General features: G+C 38.2%; 1 protein-coding gene across 2 annotated transcripts in view; it reads left to right on the plus strand.

Moving 5' to 3' along the window:
- Window positions 1–14: 14 nt before the first annotated feature.
- LOC148416151 (uncharacterized) overlaps window positions 15–18474 on the plus strand; it is a 19487-nt gene continuing 1027 nt past the window's right edge. Inside the window, exons 1-24 of one of the 2 annotated variants that reach the window (XM_088427611.1) lie at window positions 15–109; window positions 338–403; window positions 488–573; window positions 660–733; window positions 1090–1178; window positions 1404–1478; window positions 1566–1659; window positions 1746–1905; window positions 3067–3206; window positions 4217–4328; window positions 4694–4811; window positions 6113–6253; window positions 7565–7678; window positions 7807–10923; window positions 11005–11214; window positions 12896–13083; window positions 13200–13337; window positions 13447–13546; window positions 14697–14895; window positions 15063–15199; window positions 16269–16559; window positions 16655–16756; window positions 17758–18039; window positions 18318–18474. The exon at window positions 18318–18474 is cut by the window's right edge and continues 86 nt beyond it. In XM_088427611.1, coding sequence (XP_088283737.1) covers window positions 362–403; window positions 488–573; window positions 660–733; window positions 1090–1178; window positions 1404–1478; window positions 1566–1659; window positions 1746–1905; window positions 3067–3206; window positions 4217–4328; window positions 4694–4811; window positions 6113–6253; window positions 7565–7678; window positions 7807–10923; window positions 11005–11214; window positions 12896–13083; window positions 13200–13337; window positions 13447–13546; window positions 14697–14895; window positions 15063–15199; window positions 16269–16559; window positions 16655–16756; window positions 17758–18039; window positions 18318–18353 — 6045 coding nt within the window. In that variant the 5' untranslated portion in view covers window positions 15–109; window positions 338–361 and the 3' untranslated portion in view covers window positions 18354–18474. The remainder of the gene's footprint in view (window positions 110–337; window positions 404–487; window positions 574–659; window positions 734–1089; window positions 1179–1403; window positions 1479–1565; window positions 1660–1745; window positions 1906–3066; window positions 3207–4216; window positions 4329–4693; window positions 4812–6112; window positions 6254–7564; window positions 7679–7806; window positions 10924–11004; window positions 11215–12895; window positions 13084–13199; window positions 13338–13446; window positions 13547–14696; window positions 14896–15062; window positions 15200–16268; window positions 16560–16654; window positions 16757–17757; window positions 18040–18317) is intronic. The other variant, XM_088427612.1, reaches the window with a different exon arrangement.

The raw sequence follows: 18474 nt of genomic DNA on the forward strand, positions 1-18474 counted from the left end.
TCATGGAACGGTTAAACATAGTCTCGGCTCTCCTCATGCAAGTGTATGTCATCGACGTGAGCTGTCCTGGTTTTACGTTTTGCTAATATTTACCGATTTAATTATTAAGGTAAGTCGCCTTGTGCAACATTTAATGATATGATTTCTTTTTTTTTTATCAAAGTCGCCATTAGCAACATGAATGTTTTGACTCGCTAGCGATATTTGCCAAGTACAACTCAACAGTGCGATATTTCCGTTTGCTGCCATGATGTTTGCAGAGGTCTACCATTTTGTCACCGATTTATTTCACTGTGCGCGTGTTCCTAACACGGTAAATGGTTCTTGCTCCACACAGAACTGCTAGGAATGATTTGTCAACATGACACTTTGTAATCTGGGTGTGAAGGCTCTCCTTAGCTGGGTAAGTTGACGTCAACTCAGTCTCAGTATTTAGTGTACGTTCGCATTAGCGTTTGCCTTATCTGTCCTCCGTGCTGTGTCTCAGGTCAATACATTCACACTGGCCCAACGAGAAATTAGCATCTCAGATTTACAAGACGGGGAGTTGCTTCTTAGTGTTGTTCACACACTGTGAGTACAGTACTAGAAACATAGATTCGGAATATGCATTGTTTCTATTGTATACTTTTGTTATACATACTTCTGTTTTATTGCAGGAAAAATGTATCAAATCCTCCTTCATTTAATACTGTGGAGGAACGTTTTAAAATCATTGTGGAATTTGTGGAGAGTGAGTTTCATATCTGTTTGCATATGTGTTTTTCTTTCATCAAAAGTACCGTATTCTAGTCAACTGAAGGGAAAGACAGGTGTGTCACAAAACAATTTGGACTGTTGCCCAACCATAATTGCTTAGTGTGCCATTAGTGTGCCATGTATGATTATCTGTCTGTCTGTCTGTCTGTCTGTGATATCTCACACAATGCAATTATTCACACATGTAGGAAGTTTTATTAAATGTATCTGGAAGTAGTTTTTCCAAATATCATATTTCCAGTCTGGTCTTCTGACAGCACATTGTAATTTTCAATTATTAATTTACCATCTGAGAAAACTAATTTACCTCAATACCCTGTTGTTGCTCAGAGGATTGCAGATTTAGCCCAACCAAAGGTACATCCATATCCTGGGACCAAATAAAAAATGGAATCAACCTGACTGTGGAGATTTCAAAGGTACCTCTTGGGAAAACTATTTTTTTTATGCTGTATTACATGTCATTATTGTTATTATGATTATTATTATTATTAATGTCTTGCATAGTCTTTAGTCCCTACAGTATTTGAATTAGTGCCTGAACATCGTTCCTTAACAATTACACAATATTATTGTGCATGATCCCTCAGGCATCACAAAAATACTGTAATGTGGAATGTCTGACATGCTCTTCATATTTTCAGGTGCTTCTGTTGCTGGTTTACCAGGACATGATGAGCGACCGGTGCACCCTTAAAACCTTGGATTGTGCGGTGGAGGTAACAGGCAGAATTGCTGCGTTAGCACGTTTTTTGTTTTCATTCTTTCTGTGCCATTGTAATCATATTTCCCTTCTCGCTTGTCAGAGGGAGATTGCAAATCTGACTGTTTCTTTTGTGACGGAGAATGATGGTTATGTTTATCTGAGCAGTGGTCTTGATGCCTACCTTGCAAAGAAACGTGAGTTTATATCTATTTTGACATTTCATGTGCTTTTAGGGTTTTAATGTTTTGCAGCTAATATAAAAGTTTATTTTACCCCTCAGATTTGCCTGTCCCTCATGACGTTTTCGAGCCGACGAGAAGCATCTCTGGCTCCAGTGTGTCAACCGTTTCTTCACTTTCAGATGAAGACTCCCCTGTGTTCCATCGCACAAAGAAAATCACGTTTGTGGGTTTGGATACTGTGGCATCATCTTCTGTCAGGTATCGTTGACTAATGGAGCCTACCTGGAGCCAAGATCTTCTCTCTTGCTCAATAGTTTAACAAAATGATTGCAGCTTCCTATTCGTCAGGCTAATACAGTGACCGAAGGTGTCAAACGTTTTGCAACAGGCAGAATGGTATAAACACAGGAATGATGCAAATGAATGAAGGAAAAAAAAAAACAGAAAAGAAAGATGCCACATAAATGAAATGCAAGCAATCTTAAAAGAAGTGCAAAAAACATATGCAAAGATTAAAATTAGGACACTTTATACCTTTAAATTTCAGGCAAAGAGCAGAAAGGTAATACGACTTGGGCAGAGAGGTAGGGAAGTTGCACACGATAGCTTGACTACGTACCATGGATATGGAACCGTTCAGATTTAATCTTAAAACAATACCCAATTAATATAATTTCAAATGAAAATCACTTTGATTTAGTCTGGATTTCCTGTTGACAGTATAATGTATGGACATTGGTGCACGTATTAAAATTATTGTATGCGCAATAAAATAAGGTGATACAGCTAGTCACTTGCCTTGAGAGTAACAAAAGTTACGAAATTGTGAATTCAATTTCATTTCATAAATTGTGTGATTAGCTCATGAATGAAGGACAATGTTAAAATTGAACTTGTATGTGTGTGTTTGTGTGTGTGTGTGTGTGTGTGTGTGTGTGTGTGTGTGTGTGTGTGTGTGTGAGTGTATTGTCAATGAAGTGGGGAATCCATGTCAAATCCCGCCTAGAATACCACATTGGCTTTGGCAGGCAATGCCCCAAATATATTTTAGATGCTATTCCCCCCAAGCATCATTTCTAGCACATCAGGTTTTTAAGCTTTTTCTTTTGTTGTTGTTTGTAAGTTTGTAACTTGTAGCTTGTGCAACCTTATTTTTACAATGCATTTGTGATTTATACCTATGTTGTTTCAGGAAAAAGATTGTAACGGTTTCACAACCTAACCCTTAATTCATAATTATTGGGCTTTTGGGGTTGGTTTGTATCGATTGTAACTACTAGTTTCAATTCAGTTTTCAGTTGTTTTTTGTTTTTGTTTTTTGGTTAAAAAAAAAAAAAAAAAAGCAAAAGCTGACATTTATCTGAGTAAAATTTCAATTATTGCAACTACTCATTTTACACCATTTATTTGTATCCACAGTGCATCTCCTCTTCAGGAAATCATGAACACTCCCAAATTCCAGTTAAGAAAGATTCAGCGGGAGATGATTAGAGAGCGAGATTACAGGGATGGACTGCAGAGGGAGCTCGCAGTCAAGATTGGCCTCATTGCGCAAAGAGGTACTGAATTTATCTTTTGTTATGGTCCTGCACTCTTTGCTCAGTTTTTTTTTAAGGAAAAAACAAAGAAACAAAACAAAAGCATTCTATGTGTTCAATTTATTTAGTCTTTGGTTGGGTACCCATAATCAACATGGTAGGTTCTGGGTTTGAAATTTTGCTCAAACCCTGTCAGGTGATGCGTAGGTTTGAACAACGAATTGAATTCAAATCCACATTGAAAAGTGTTGCAATGCAAGTTTCAAGTTGGAAAGACCGTATTTTGGAACCAACTGCGTCATTTTGGTTGGGTTAGGTTTTAAATATTTTCATGTGTATGTTTTGTTAATTTAGTGTCTTTGAGTTCTGTTCCTAGGAGGTGTATTCCACATGTTTACATACCATGTTTTTTTTATAGAACAAAAAGTTTAAGTAACTATTCAATCAATGTTGTTTGCATTACTTTTTTTCATCTGTTAAATGACCAATTGATTTATGTGCACACATGGTTTGAAAACTTTATGAATTTGTCATAGTGTTCCCTTAAAAAAATCTCATGCACATATTTTGTGTTTTAACAACTCTAATTGAAGTAGATTAACTCATTTTTAAATCAATGCACGGTTAAGTTTCCTTTACTTTTGTAGAAGCCAACCCAATGAGACCAAAACATTTTTATAAAATAATACATTATGATATAGATACTTCTAATACAGATTATTTTTTTTTTCCTTGTTTCAAAAATACATGGATGACCTTTAAAAAAAAAAAAAAAGTTGAGGGAGAGTTGCGGGAGGATTATTATAAATTGTTCAGCTCTAGTGTTGTGCATGTTCTCTTCATGCTGGCAAGTTTTCTACAGGTACTTTGGCTTCTTGTCGTATGCCAAAAACTTGAAACTTTCAGTAAATGTAAATGGTTGGGTCCAGTGTCAGCTGGGGTACAGTTCATCTTACACAGAACACTTGAAGTATAATACCCCCCCCCCCCCCCCCTTCTTTTTTTTTTTTCTTTTCTCCTCCCCTACACAGAATCTCATATTAATCAGTTGCAGTATCGCCTGGACAAGATGAAAAGGGAGCAGGATGATCAAGAGCATGCTACCAGAAAAGAAATCAATGAACTTGAGTCCAAGAATAATTCGTAAGACCAGCTCTTCTCTCCAAATCTCATTATAATCACAGTACAAGTACAATGAACTGGGGTCTCACTGGTGGCAGGCATCAATCTTGTTCACTTGGCCACAGCTGCCCAGCATAAGTGTTTGTGTACTTTTAGTTTAAGTAGACCATTAATTCTTATGATTTACAGTAAATGATCAGTAAATGTGACATTTATGCTGTAATCTTAGACATTAAAAATACATCATGTATACATTTTCTCCCAGTGTATACAGACGCAGGACTTTGCAAAGCCTAGTCTTTTCATGTTGTCTATCTCAATACAGTTCTTAAGTAACTTATTGCTCCCACTTTTCTTGATTTTTCTTTTTTTTTTTTTTTTCCTAGGTTACAACTGCGACTCAGAGAAATTATAAAAGAAAACAAAGACTGTAAAAGTAGCTTTTCACTGATGGAGCGAAAAGTCACTGAACTTGAAGAGGAGAATGGTATTCTCTCTTCAGAGGTATGAACACATGGCCAAAGCTCAGAGACTCTGCATTCTCTTAACTAGATTATGCACATAACTTTTTATGTTGATTACTCACATGAGCATGTGATGTAGCTTTTGCTACTCGTCCTTTCTTTCATTTAAAACATCTTTCTCAGTCATTCTTTGTGTTTCTCCCACATGAAGCGCATTATCTGTGTGCATACAGCGACGTCACATTATTTAAGCCAGTGTGCTCAGAGTTTATTTTGGCCATCAGTTATGGTTTGCACGGTTCATTCAGAACTCAGTTTAAGTAGTCCAAGGAAGTCAGAGAAAAGTTCTCCGTCGCTCTAGAGGAGAGGTGTCCGAATGTTTTTTTGTTTTTTTTTCCAAAAAGGGCCAGATTTTGTCAGGTGAAAATGTGTGAGGACAAACCATTCCGCTTGACATTCTTTGAACCAATTAAACATGAAATACAAATGAACTTTTTAATTAATTTCTTTATTTTTGATTGGAAATGGCATATTTTGGCACATTTTCAAGTTTTAACTCATTAACACTCTTTCCTCCTATCAAATCAGTCTCTGTGGAAACCCATTTGTCATCAGATTAATTCTTCCCGCGGCTGAATTTACTGACTATTGTCCGGCTATGTGCTCCCAAATGCACATTTTTGACCATAAAACGTTGTACCTATGAATGAAAAATTGCTGTTTACTTGGCCGACTCAGTGGAAAATATTTCTTCCTCAATTTGGCATCAAGATCACTCCTCAGATAAATGTAAACGTCATCCTCCACTACAAAATAAAAAGAAGCAAATCAAAACTAAAAGACAAGAATAACGTCGGTAAGGTTGAGAAATCATCATTGTAACATCGCAAAACTCTCTCCAAAAATAAACTTTAAGGCCCCTTTAATGCTGAAATTATACAGTGTATGCAAAAACTACATTTTAATACTAAAGGTTTGTTTTAAAATTATTTAGTTGGTTATCAGTTATTTTATAGTCGATCAAGTTGGATCAAATACCTAAATGACTTTATTATGCTTCTTTCTGGTTTTTGTTCCTTTTGTAACACAGTGGTTCACACATTTTTTCTTTTTTTCTTGTTTTCCACCCAAATTACTTTCTTTTGAAGTGGCCTGAAAATCTGCAGCAGTGTTTGATGGTAACCTGCAAACAAATTTAAATAATCAGGCTTTCAAAAGATGAATAAGAATGCACCTTGGTTCTGAACTCATGACCTTATGCAGTCAGGCGTGTACTTAAAGTCGATTTTTGCAAAACATACACATGGTACCTTTAAGTCACAATGGGTTGCATTTCCTCAGATGCGGTCAGCTCATGCACAGCTATCCACATTTCAAGCTGAAATTGGCAGGCTGAAAGAAACAGAAGCATCTGAACAGGAGCAGTGCAGAACCAAAATAGACCATTTACACTCTGAACTCAATCAAGCCAATGCACAAAAGGTAAGATTGTCTACTATCGCAAGCGGTTGTGAATCCTCTCGGTTTCATCTCAGTTTCTAGGGGTTCACAATTTGATTCAGAATACATTTTTGATTCATGAGTCTTTTTTCATTAATTTTGACTTAATAGTAATTTTGAGCTAATCTGAGCCTTATTTGTAGTGGAACTCCTCTACAACTCCTCATATTTGAAATTTTTCACAACAGGGGACTTTTCGCTATAGCAAATTTGTGTCTCTGACAAACATAAAAAAATGTGTTGTGCAATCTACAATCTGACTGAAGTTAAAAACAAAACCATCCAACATTGGGGGAAAAAAAGGGAGAAATTGCCAAATCTACAAGCATTTGTTTCCATCCTTACATCAATTTCTTAAATAATGTCTGTCACTTTGATTCATCTGTCTTTCATTTATATTACTTTTATCCTGTCTCCAAGCATTACGCTTGGTTTAAATTTGACACTGTCGCAACCTCCACGCGCCAAATGATGTTTTTTGCCCCTTGGTGTGGCGTCCATGAGGAAAAGATTTTCTGCAACCCATATCTCTAAATTTTTTCACGAGTGGAAAATGTGTCGGACAACCTATTGCTAATGGAAATTCGCCGGTACAAACACCTTTATTATTCGTCTGAAAAGGAATACTGTGAACTATATACTATGAACTCCTGGCGAGCAACACATTTGAGAGAGATGAGGAGTCTGTTTAAAAACGTTTGGAAGAATTTAGATCTTTTGAATCTACTGGGATTCTCTACATCTGTTATTTACAGTATATATTGTGTTGTTTGTATGCCGTAAAGTCCATTTACAGCCACCTATAGTATGGGAGAAAATCATCCTACTGGGGGGAAAGCTGCTCCAACTATCAAGTGCTGCAAAACGCATGCTGGCGCATCAAGTATAAACCAAGCTAGACTTTTGGTGCAGGCTTGTTGCTGTAGTGAATTTCAGTGCAATGAAAAAGCAGAAAAACAACATTTCGTATTATACAATGGGGATTTTTTCTGGTATGAGGAAGTAAGAAAGAGGGAAAGGCTTCAATGGATGGATTTTTTATTTTTTTTTTTTCTTTTCATGTGGGGGGGTATTTTTGTACATGCAGGTTTCACTGTAGAGGATTTTACTACATTTCCTTTTTCATGAATTTCATCGTAATTTTAACCAACATTTTATGTACTTATTGTCTTATTAACCAAGACCCCCCATTTTTGAAAATGGGCACCCTGATACAAATTTCTCTCCCATTTTTACATGACAGTCACTGAATTATGTGACAATTTTCATTGTTAATATTTTCTCTTATTATAGGAGCTCCTGACAGAACAAATTCAAATCCTGCATGGAAAGATTTCATGTTTAAAAGATGAAATTAAAGCAGTTAGAAATGAAAGTGTAGGAGAAAACATGGGCCCTGTAATTCAGGTAAAGTACTGGATAATGATTGGTTATTCATATTGAGTGTCTTCTTAAAGCATTATTTTTACGTAATTCATAAAACTTTTTGCTAAATGTATGAACTTGTTTTAAAACCCATATTTTCCAATTGTCAGAGGGATGAACTGGAGTGTGAAATTGGCCGCTTAAAGAATGAGCTGGACAGCACAATAGATTGCTTGAAACAGGCTGAGGCCGATGTGGAGGCCAAAATGCAACAGCTTTCAACATATGAGCAAGAAATCACACGACAAAAAGAACTTTTAGAGCAACAAGACCTGCGCTTTGGTGATATTGTTCGAGCCAAGGATCACATGTTCAAAGAGCTGCAAGAGGAAATGTCTGAGCAGAGGGCAACCCTCCAGAAGGAGATTGATCATCTTAAATTTAAACTTGAGCAAGCGGAGCATCAAAAAGCACAGCAGATTGGTGAACTGCAGACACTTATTTCAGCTTTAAAGCAAGAATTGGACACCCTCAAAGAAACTCGTAAAGAAAAGGAGTACCTCCTTAGTCAGACCAAAGAAAAAATGACTAATCTTGAAACTGAATTTCATGCTCTTACATCAATTTTGGGGGATAAAGATAATCAAATTAACTCTCTCAAGAAAGAAGTTGAAAGTTTTACAAATGAATCTGTCAAAAACCTAAGTGAAATTGAAACCAAAGACCAACTGCTTGCCCAAATACGTCTAGAGAATTCCCATCAGCAAAACATTCTCCAGAATAGAGTCCAAATTTTGACAACCGAAGTCGAAAAACTTAACTTGTCTGTCCAACACGCAGAACAGGATGTTCAAATTAAGAATGATTTATTGACTAAAACTGAGCAAGAGAACATCAAGCAGAGGGAATTACTCCAACAACAGATAATAGCAAGTGAGATGGAGGCTTCTAGGCTCAGTACAGAGTTAGAGGCCAGAAATGAACAGATTGTCATCTTGCAGAAAGACAGTTCCAAGCAGTCTGAAATCCTTGTAGAACAGATTAACCATCTAAAAGATCAAGTTGAATGTCTGAATAACTCTTTGACAAAGGCCAAAGCCCAGATTGACTCTCTACAGGTTCAGCTTGCAAAACAGGAGCAAGAAAGTGCTAGCCAAAAAGAACTTTTGCAGCAGCAGCTGACTGTTGCTGAAGCTAGTGTAAGTATCATGAAGGAGGAGATCCGGACTAAAGAGGATCATATAGCTTTATTAAACAAGCAGTTTTTAGAGAAGTCAGAACTTCTTCAACAAGACATTCAAAGTTTGGAGAGACAGGTGGAAAGCCTCACTTCATGTTTGAAGAATTCTGATGAGAATTTGAAATCCAAGGAGTGTCAGCTTGCCAAGCAGCAATCACAATGTACTCTGCAAATAGAGACATTGCAGACACAGATGGTTTCTTCTCAACAAGAAGTGTGCAGACTGACTTCAAAACTACATGACAAAGAGGAGCAGCTCAGTCTGTTCATGAATGAAACTTCCAACCATTCTGTACTGCTTCAACAGAAGATTGATGGTCTAGATAAACAACTAGAGAGTATGAATGATTCTCTCCAGATTGCTAATGATCAAATGAAGACTAAAGATGATTTAATTGCCAAATTGGAGAAAGAGAACATGTTCCACATAGAGACACTGAAAAAGCACAATATGGAGTTGGTGGAGGAGGCCAAGGACCTCAAGAAGAAAATCCAGACTAAAGAAGACCAGCTTGTCTTACTTAAGATAGAGAGCAGCAAGCAGACAGAGGTGCTGAAGAATGAGATTGAGGATCTCAAGAGACAACTACAAATTGTCACTGAATCACTTCAAACTACAGTAGAACAAGTCACAACAAATAACATTCTACTCGCAAATAAAGAAATGGAAGTTTCAGAAGAAAGAAACAAAATCCAAAGCCTGGTGGAATCATCTACAGGAGAGATAACCATGCTGAGGGAGCTCATACAAGCTCAAGAGCAGCAGATTGCCAAGCTGAAACAAGAAGACTCTTTACAGTCAGATATTCTACAGAAGGAGATCAGCCAACTGAAAGACCAGTTGGCAGTGGTGAATAATTTGCTCACTGAAGCTGAACAGCGCATTCAGACACAGTTGACTTTGATTGCCACACATGAGCAGGAACATGCAAATGAGAAAAACCATCTACAACATCAGTTGGCTGTGTCAGAGGCAGAGCTGGGCAAGATGAATCTGAAGATCCAAGTTGGAGAGGAACATATCATGCAACTGAATACAATTACCTCTGAACAGTCCGTTTTGCATGGGCAAGAGATTCAGCATTTAAAGAAACAAGTAGAGTCTCTTGAAGGGTACCTCAAGCAGGCTAAGGAGGACGTTCAGTTTAAAACCGATTTGTTGGATCAGCAGCAGAAAGAAGCAGACAGGACATTACAGGAAACTAACCAAAAGGAAGACCTCCTACAGAAACGGATATCCTCCTTCGAAGAGGAAATTCTGAAGCTCAGCAATAGTCATAATGAAAAGCAGCAACTTCTCATTAGGGCTGAGGAACAACTTGAAACGCTCCAGATTGAGTTGGCTTCTATCAAAACTCAAATTGCAGAAAAAGACGACAGGCTCAATGCTGAGCTTGCCTTCCAAGCTAATTTGGTTCTCAAGGCAAAGGAAGAGTCGCAGACTAGAGCTAACATGCTTGATGAGGTCTCAGAAGAGGCCTCTAAACAAACACATTTACTTCAGCTTGAGATACAGGATCTTCAAGAACAGTTAGAAAAGAAATCTCTGCAACTTAAGGACAAAGAACAGCAGTTACTTGAAATCAAACAAGAGACTGCTCAGCTGATAGAGAATCTTCAGATGCAAATAAATACACTCGATTCAGATTTGCAAAACAAAGAAAAACAAATTGAATCTTTAAAACATAAAGAACAGGAGCTCCAAAAAGTAATTGCCAATGAAAATGAGGCTCTTCTTTTGGAAAAAGAGGCCCTTCTGGCAAAGGTACTACAGCTGGAAAAGGGTGAAAAGACTCTAGAAAAACAAGTGGAAATGCAGCTTCTGGAGAAGGAGAGACTTGTTCAGACCAAGCAGGCCACAGAGAGAGAGAACATAGCCTCACTCAAGCTGGAAAAAGTGCTCAAGCAAGAGCTTGAGTTAGTGAAACTGGAAAATGCTCGACTCTTAAAAGAAGTGGAAGCAAACGAGGAGAACAAGAGGCTCAAGGAAGCGTTGCAGGAGCAGCTCGTGGCTAAAACAGAGGCTGTGGAACACTACAAAACTCAGGTAGGTGTCAGGCTCAGCCTGACATGCATTGGTACCTTTCTATTCAGTGTGTGACTATCGTGTGAACATAACATGTTGTAGATGGAAAAGGCAGTGAGTCACTACAATGGCAAAAAGCAGCTTCTCCTTGATAGCCAAGAGGAGGTGGCCAAACTGAAGCACTCTTTGGAACTAAGAGAGCGAGAGGTTAAGGCCAATGGCGCGGAGATCAAACTGCTTCACTTGGAATTGGAAAAGGCTCAAAACAATGAGAAAAACATGTTCAGCAAGCTGACACGCTTGGAGGCGCAGGTTTGTTTTGTCTTTTGTTCAGTGTATGATTTTTTTTTAATAACTCGACGGTTTTTTGTTTTGCAACTGCAGAAATGAGGTCATCAATAATCTGTTTAATTTCTGATTTGTGTACTGAATGTCATCATCAATGATGATGCACATCCGAATAAAACTTGACAATTTATGCAATGATTTAATTAATCATTTAAATAACTTACTTTGAAAAGAAAAATGTCCTTTTCATAGCATGGAATAAAAAAAAAAAAACTTTGCCGATCGCTGCAAGAACCCTTTTGAAAATCTCAAAGGCCGACATGTACCTACATTTGCCATCCACTGGTGTAACACGAAGAATCCCATTTTTCTAAAATGGTTAAGGAAGTGCACCTTATATCTACGTCACACCGGTGGCTGCCCAAAGAGCTTTAAAAATACTCACATACACTAAATCTAGCAATGTCACAGGAAGCTACCATCCTGGTAGAATTTTCTTAAAAAACAAAAACAAAAAAAAAAAAAACATGGTGTCTTCTAAACACTTCTAAAATCCTCTATAATAGATAAATGAGACATGTGCTGCGGGAGAGAAAAATGCACATGATCGCTTTCGAACTGAATATTTAGTTTGCACTTTTAGAGACAATTTAAAAAAAAAATGTTATACTTTTTGGGGGGCAAGTGATGAGTCTGACGACGTTTAACAAATCACGGTGCTTAAAGTTGCCTACATAGTGGAGAGAGAGAAAATCGTTATCCTTGCTACTACTGACATGTTAGCGCACTGGTTAGCATATCTGTCTTTGTGTGCCCTGCGATTGGCAGGCAACCAGTTCAGGATGTCCACCGCTTGCTGCCTGTGAGACGGCTGGGATAGGCACCAGCACGCCAACAACCCTAGTGAGGATAAGCCGCTAAACAAATTGGATGGATGAAAAAAAGTAGGATGTGACAGACTCAGAACCAAAAATTGTCATGAAAAATCTCTTGAGCAAGCAAAAAAAAATTGGACAGCAAAAGAAAAAAAATACTCATGGATAGGGCTGCATTATTATATTATTGCATTGATGCATATTATTGCATTATGTCCAAAATAATTATCACAATTATTTTGGTCAATATTGAAACCACAATGATTCAACATGTTTGATCAAACATGTCTATTTATTGCTCTTTTTTTAAACAAGCAGTATATCAACAGGACTTCAAGGTTCGATTATTACAAATAATAATAATAATAATAAACTAAAATAAATAAATAAAATAATAATTAAAACAATTTCACCTAGAACTTGGCAAAAACTTAACACACAGGGCAACCCAGCTCACTTAGTGGCTGAGTGCAAATCAATGAAAAAAATTAAGCCGACCTAGAACCAAGCACTTAATTGACATTTTTTAATCAATTAGCAGTTAAAATTTCGTTTTCGGTTACAAACCGAATTTATTTTAAAAAATGTTGCCATATTTGTTGTCTTATTTTTCAAAATGGGTCTCAACAGCTACCACGGAATATATGAGAAATCAGGTGAAAAACTCAATGCCATTTTACATTGGTTTTACATGACTGAGGTTTCTCCAAGTTTTGCCCATGCATCCAAAATCAGAAAAAAATTATATTCTATTTTTTATGTCCAAAAAACAGGTATGCATGTTCCAAGTCAATTTTTTTTATTTTTTTCACACATCTGCTTATGTTCAGATGGCTCTTGCTGACCTAAATCTGCGTGCACACAACCGAATCTCTGGCAACGGAGTTACTTCTGAGTCGTGTTACGTGGAGGTTCCTGGCTCAAACGCTAACGTTCACTCAAAAGTGGAGACCAAAAGGATTATGAGCTCGGACAGTCTGGAACAAAGCTCCCTGGAAGACTCTCTGAACAACACAAGGTTGCTTTTTACTAATGATTAAGTGGACTGAAATTAATCAAGGAAAATGACACGTGAATGGAGTTTTGTTTACCTTAATTCAAATGCAGCATGAAATTTGTCCTACATGTCTGCAGGAAGCTTTCAGCACCTGATGTATCGAGCACGCCACTTATTCGTAGTTCGGAGAGACTAGCAGCCAAACGTCGTGGTCTGAAGGCTGAGTCACTAGAAACTCTTTTTTTCACACCAATGAACACAAAACAGAACAACAGGTAAGTTGTTTGCAGAATTTCAGTTTAACTTTTGTGTGTGTTTGTAAATGTGATGCAATTCTAATTCCCAGCATAATCTAATTAAAGCATGTATTTTTTTTGCATCTAGAACTGCCACAGAAAGCAAAACAGTGTGCTTGCCCAGTGGAAATCCATCTTCGTCTGTCAGAAGGAGGACAACACAAGTTATCAACATAACAATGACAAAGGTAATGGAAACATGTTGACTTTTTTTTGTTGACTTTTTTTTTGTTGACATGTTGACTTTTTTTACTTTTTTTTGACAATTTACTATTGGGGTAGTTTAGAATGGCCATAGATGGCTAAGCTTTGGATGTTTTGACTTGCAAACATTGGTTATTTGTATTAGTAACGAAACCCTGAACAGGGGACACCCCCATGCTATCAAATATTCCAAATGGTCGGGAGGCTTATAGTATCTTAGTTCAATCATTGTCACTGTCGAGTTTCAATCCACCAGGGTACCTACTGTCATTCACTATATACTGTAATCTCGCTTTAATGTGACTTGCTCTGGCAAAAGCGTCAGCATGTCAACGAATATAAAATATTGTTTACCCCTGACTGGTACAAGTGTTGATGTGTTCCTTTTGTCTCATGTTTATTGCAAAGAAGAAAAAAAAGGTGTTCACCTGTCAGAGCATTTTTGTTTTGTGGCTATATACATTTTTGATATAATTTCTGCGAGAAAATATCAAGAAACTCTTTTGTCAAAGGCCACACCAACTGGCAAATATTCCTGAGATACAAAATTGTTAAATATCCTATTTGGGTAATACAGCTATTTAAAAATTAATAACATAATACTAATAATAATAAAACACACACAGACGCGGTCAAATTTGTTGGTACCCTTTAAGTGAACGGAAAAACTAGGAATGGTCAGAGAGATAATTTGAATGTCACTAAAGTAATAATTCAAATTGTATTGAATTCTACCGATGCAAGATGCTGCACCACATGGAGCTGCAAAATGTTTTGTCTCCTGCTGCATAAAATGTCTGTGTTCATATTAAGTATCAAGAGGTTTTTGCTGTTCAGGAAATGGACATGAGATTTAGGTATATACAGTGCCCCCCCAAACAAATTGCGTATCTGTGAGACACTTGAATGCAAAGTCATTGAAAGCAGCAAACTATGTTTATTTGTTATACACTGCTATATTTCTGAAGATTGGGCATGTTCTTAGAAAGAAAAGTCTAAAAATTAGGGCAGGGAATCTGGGAAATCCCAGATGTGTAGAAACCCTGAACCTCTTTCAGTTCACATGTCCTTACCAAACAGTCAAACCTTCTCTCCTCTTAAGCACTGTGGTAAAGTAATTGGATTTCTCTCTAGAAAACTCCAGGCAGCGTCGAAGGCGATGAGACGTTTTACAGCCTGTACACAGCACGCTCACAGCCCAACCTCTCCAGTGCCCATGGTGCGCGTTCTGTGTCAATGGAGCTTTTCCACACGCCCGCCAAAATGCCCGTCTGTGCTGGCGACCAGCTCAGCGGTCTTCCTGGGTATCGTCGGAGCACGCTCCATTCGCAGAGTAAGTTCCAACCAAGCTGTAATTCAGGAGAAACCTAAAATTGAAAAAAGAAAAACAGATTGGAAACTATGCAGCTTGTGCTATTTTTGAATAACACCTGACATTTGAGATGAGACTTAAAATTCCAGTATATGCTCAAATTATTTTCTGACTTCTGATGCCTTCAGCCACAAGTACGTTCTGCGTCGGGGCAGAGAACGAGCCTGATAATGCACCTGATGACTGGATGAGGATTGCTGAACTCCAGGCCAGGAACAAAGCTTGCCTTCCTCATCTCAAAAGCAGTTATCCTGTAGAGTTTGAGGTTTGTAGAATCAGTGCTATTCAACTCTTCTAACACTCTAGTGCTCACAATTTCCGATTGTCACAACCTATTTACCTCTGTAAATTGAGCTTGGCAATACAGCCCCCCAAAAAATCTTAACATTTATTTATTTAGTCATTTTGGTTAGTTACAAATTTAATCAATGTAATAAACCAAACAAACTTTTATTGAAAGTTTTAATATAATCAAAAATAGATCCTGTGCAAAAATATTCAGATACAGTTCACATACAATCAGTATTAACATAAATATCAACATTTAGCATTGCATCTTTAGGCCCCCACCACACACACACACACACACACACACACACACACACACCCTCACACAGGAGTCTGAGTCACCTGATTTTGATTATCTGCTGTACCAAGTCCTTATTTGATACTTCATCAATATACTTGATACTTCATCAATATACAATATATTAAGGACAGAAACATGTGATTCAAATTTCCTTGTTATTGTTTTTTCCCTTTTTTATTTTCCCCCTCATTCCGATCAGGTTTATTTGATTTAATTTGTTGCCAAGCCTAATCTGTAAAAGAAAAACTTTATTTAACATCAACTTTTTCCATGATTGTACATGCTTACATGATCTTTTTTTTCATCAAAGAGGAACACAGCAACTACATATAAAAAAAAATTCAAATCAAAGCGAAATCCAACTTAGAATACACGTTAAATATTTCACTGTGCTTTGACTCCTCAGTTTATATGTCCCTTCTATAATGTGTATGTTACCTGAATTTGAATACAAGATGCAATGCGATCAATAATCTTTGCAAATGCAGTAGTAAAGTTGTAATTACAACATTTGCATGAAAACAAAATAGCCCATGGACTAACTATTTTCAGGTTTTTGCAACCTATAAATGTCTTGAAACATTGCTGTGTATAATAAATCTTCACAGTGGATTTGAAAAATAACTATTAAAAAAAACAAGCAAACAGACAACAAAAGACATCTTTGGGAGTTTAAGTTTATTATTGACCAAAGTCACATTGTGATTTTATGTAGTCAATCAAAATCTTCTTTTTCTCACTTTAGACTGGCTGCAAGAGCATGTTTCCTTTCACAGACGAAGACGTTCGTACCGGCGACCCAACAGAGACCATTCGGCGAGCATCCGTCATGCCAGGCCAGCTGCAGGACTCTCTTGCTTCCCATCGCCACTCTCTTGTGGCAGGACAGTTGAATGCCACTGCCAGCATCCGTTCTCAGGGCCTGTTGTCAATAGCCGACCACCCGCAGCCTAACTCGGTCAGCTCTGCTCAGGAGAGAAATCTGAGACGCACAAAGCGGACTTCGTCGATATCTGTTCCTCAGGGTTCACCTGAGGTAAGACTGTTTGCTGTAAAGTCAAATTGTTTGTGTTTTTTTTTTTTTTTTTTAAATCCTGATCACTCTTGTTTTGAATCAATTGAATTCGCCAGAAAAAACTGAAGGCCAGCTGCTTCCCCCGTCCCCTCACTCCCAAAAACAAGAACATCAACAGTGGACCGTCCTGCTCTCAACTTCACCTAGGCCTCAGCCCGGTGAGTTTGATAAAAAGCTTATGTTGAGTAATATGAGTTAATAGGTCACGAGATGGTTCACTAGCATCGGTAACATTGGTGCAAATTTATTTCCACTCAGGCCCAGTATCTGTATGAATGGTTGTCTGTCTTGGCATGTGCTCTGTGATTTATTAGTGGGCACTCCTACAAGACACGTGATTGGCTCTCGGCACAACATTGACAAATGAGGGCAGGAGTTGTGATCAACTCCCGACCAGGAGTTGTGATCCACTCCTGCCCTCATTGGCCAATGTCGTGCCGGGAGTCAGTCATGTGTCTTGTAGGGCTGCCTGTGAGCTGATCGACTGATTGACTCGCCTGTCTTGTTCAAGCTGTTGACTGTTAATGACCCTACTTCCAGCAGTCTCTGAGCGAGGCTCACACTGGAATGAGATCACAGTGAGGGCGAAAGAGAACATTAGGAAAAAGTTACCAATAGCGCTATGGTGATAAATTGGAATTTTGACTGTAAACTCTGCTTTCCTGTTATCATGTCAGTGACGGTCTCCACTACAGGTCGAAATCCAAGGGCCGTTACTCCGAGCGCAACTATGGCCCTACTAATGCCAAGGGATGAAAACAGGAAGGATAACAGTGCAATTACTGTATTAGGTTTAATAATTCATGATTTAAGTAAATGTGTGTACTGCAGTAACCTTTGTCACGTATGTAAAGTATAAATCATTGTCACAGTTTCTGGTACCCACATACACATGTATGGAAAATGTCTGAGGGGAGGACGGTCCTACTTCGCGGTGTTGTTTCGGTCTCCAGTGGAGGCGTTTAAGGATATAGTGCGACCTTCCATAGCTAACATGTCATTCTTTATGAAGACACAAACTAGTCTACCCAAATCAATAGCACCTCTACCGCTGTCAAGTAATGCACTGCGATTAATCTGTTTAACAAGGGTGAGAAAAAAAAAAAAACAACAAATAGTTTCAAACTAGAAAACTTACCAGGCTTCTTTAACTTTGCAGGTTGAGCGCAGGCAGTCCATGATGTTCACCATCGACAACACCCCTAAGAACAGCAGCAGCAATTACCTAAAAAAAGGCCTGAATAAGCTGCGGAGCTCCACCCGGAAGTCGCCGGGCAAAACCTCCAGAAGGTCTCCTGCAAATGCTGTGCACAAAGAAAACATCTCAGCTGCCTCTTCCCATGCTGCAGCGGGTCGAGCAGGCAGGGTTGACAACGTTAAGTTGGCTCGGACTTCAAGCAAGCCTGCAAAGTCTCCACGATTGACAGAAAACGCTCGCAAGGTAAGGCCATAGTCTTTAATGTAGTGATAGGGAAACACTGCCTGCCTACTCAGTTCTTTAATCTGACCCATCCAGCATTTACTGCAGAATCCTGTAAGAGTTTCAATTGACTTTTTAACACCCTAAAATTGGAAAGCAGAAGAGCCTCAATCAAACAATTTGCCAAGAGAATGCCCCCCCCCCCCCCCCCCCCCACACACACACACACACACTTTTAAGAATTAACTTGTTCAGTCTTTGTGAAACAGAAAACTAGTGAAATCTAACCCTGTTTTCAGAAGTGCAAGGCCTTCAAGCACAAAAATCTTCCATGAAGCCTGATGAGGTCCTAAATGATTTGCATGGTGTTTTTAGTTAACTTGCTTGTGGTGGCTTGTGGTTAGAAAACACCTACTTAGTGAAAATCTTGCCTTCACATATTCTGGTGATCAAGTT

This window comes from Hippichthys cyanospilos, chromosome 11, assembly GCF_059441005.1.
Source record: "Hippichthys cyanospilos isolate Australia breed blue-spotted pipefish chromosome 11, RoL_Hcya_1.0, whole genome shotgun sequence".
NCBI lineage: Eukaryota > Metazoa > Chordata > Actinopteri > Syngnathiformes > Syngnathidae > Hippichthys > Hippichthys cyanospilos.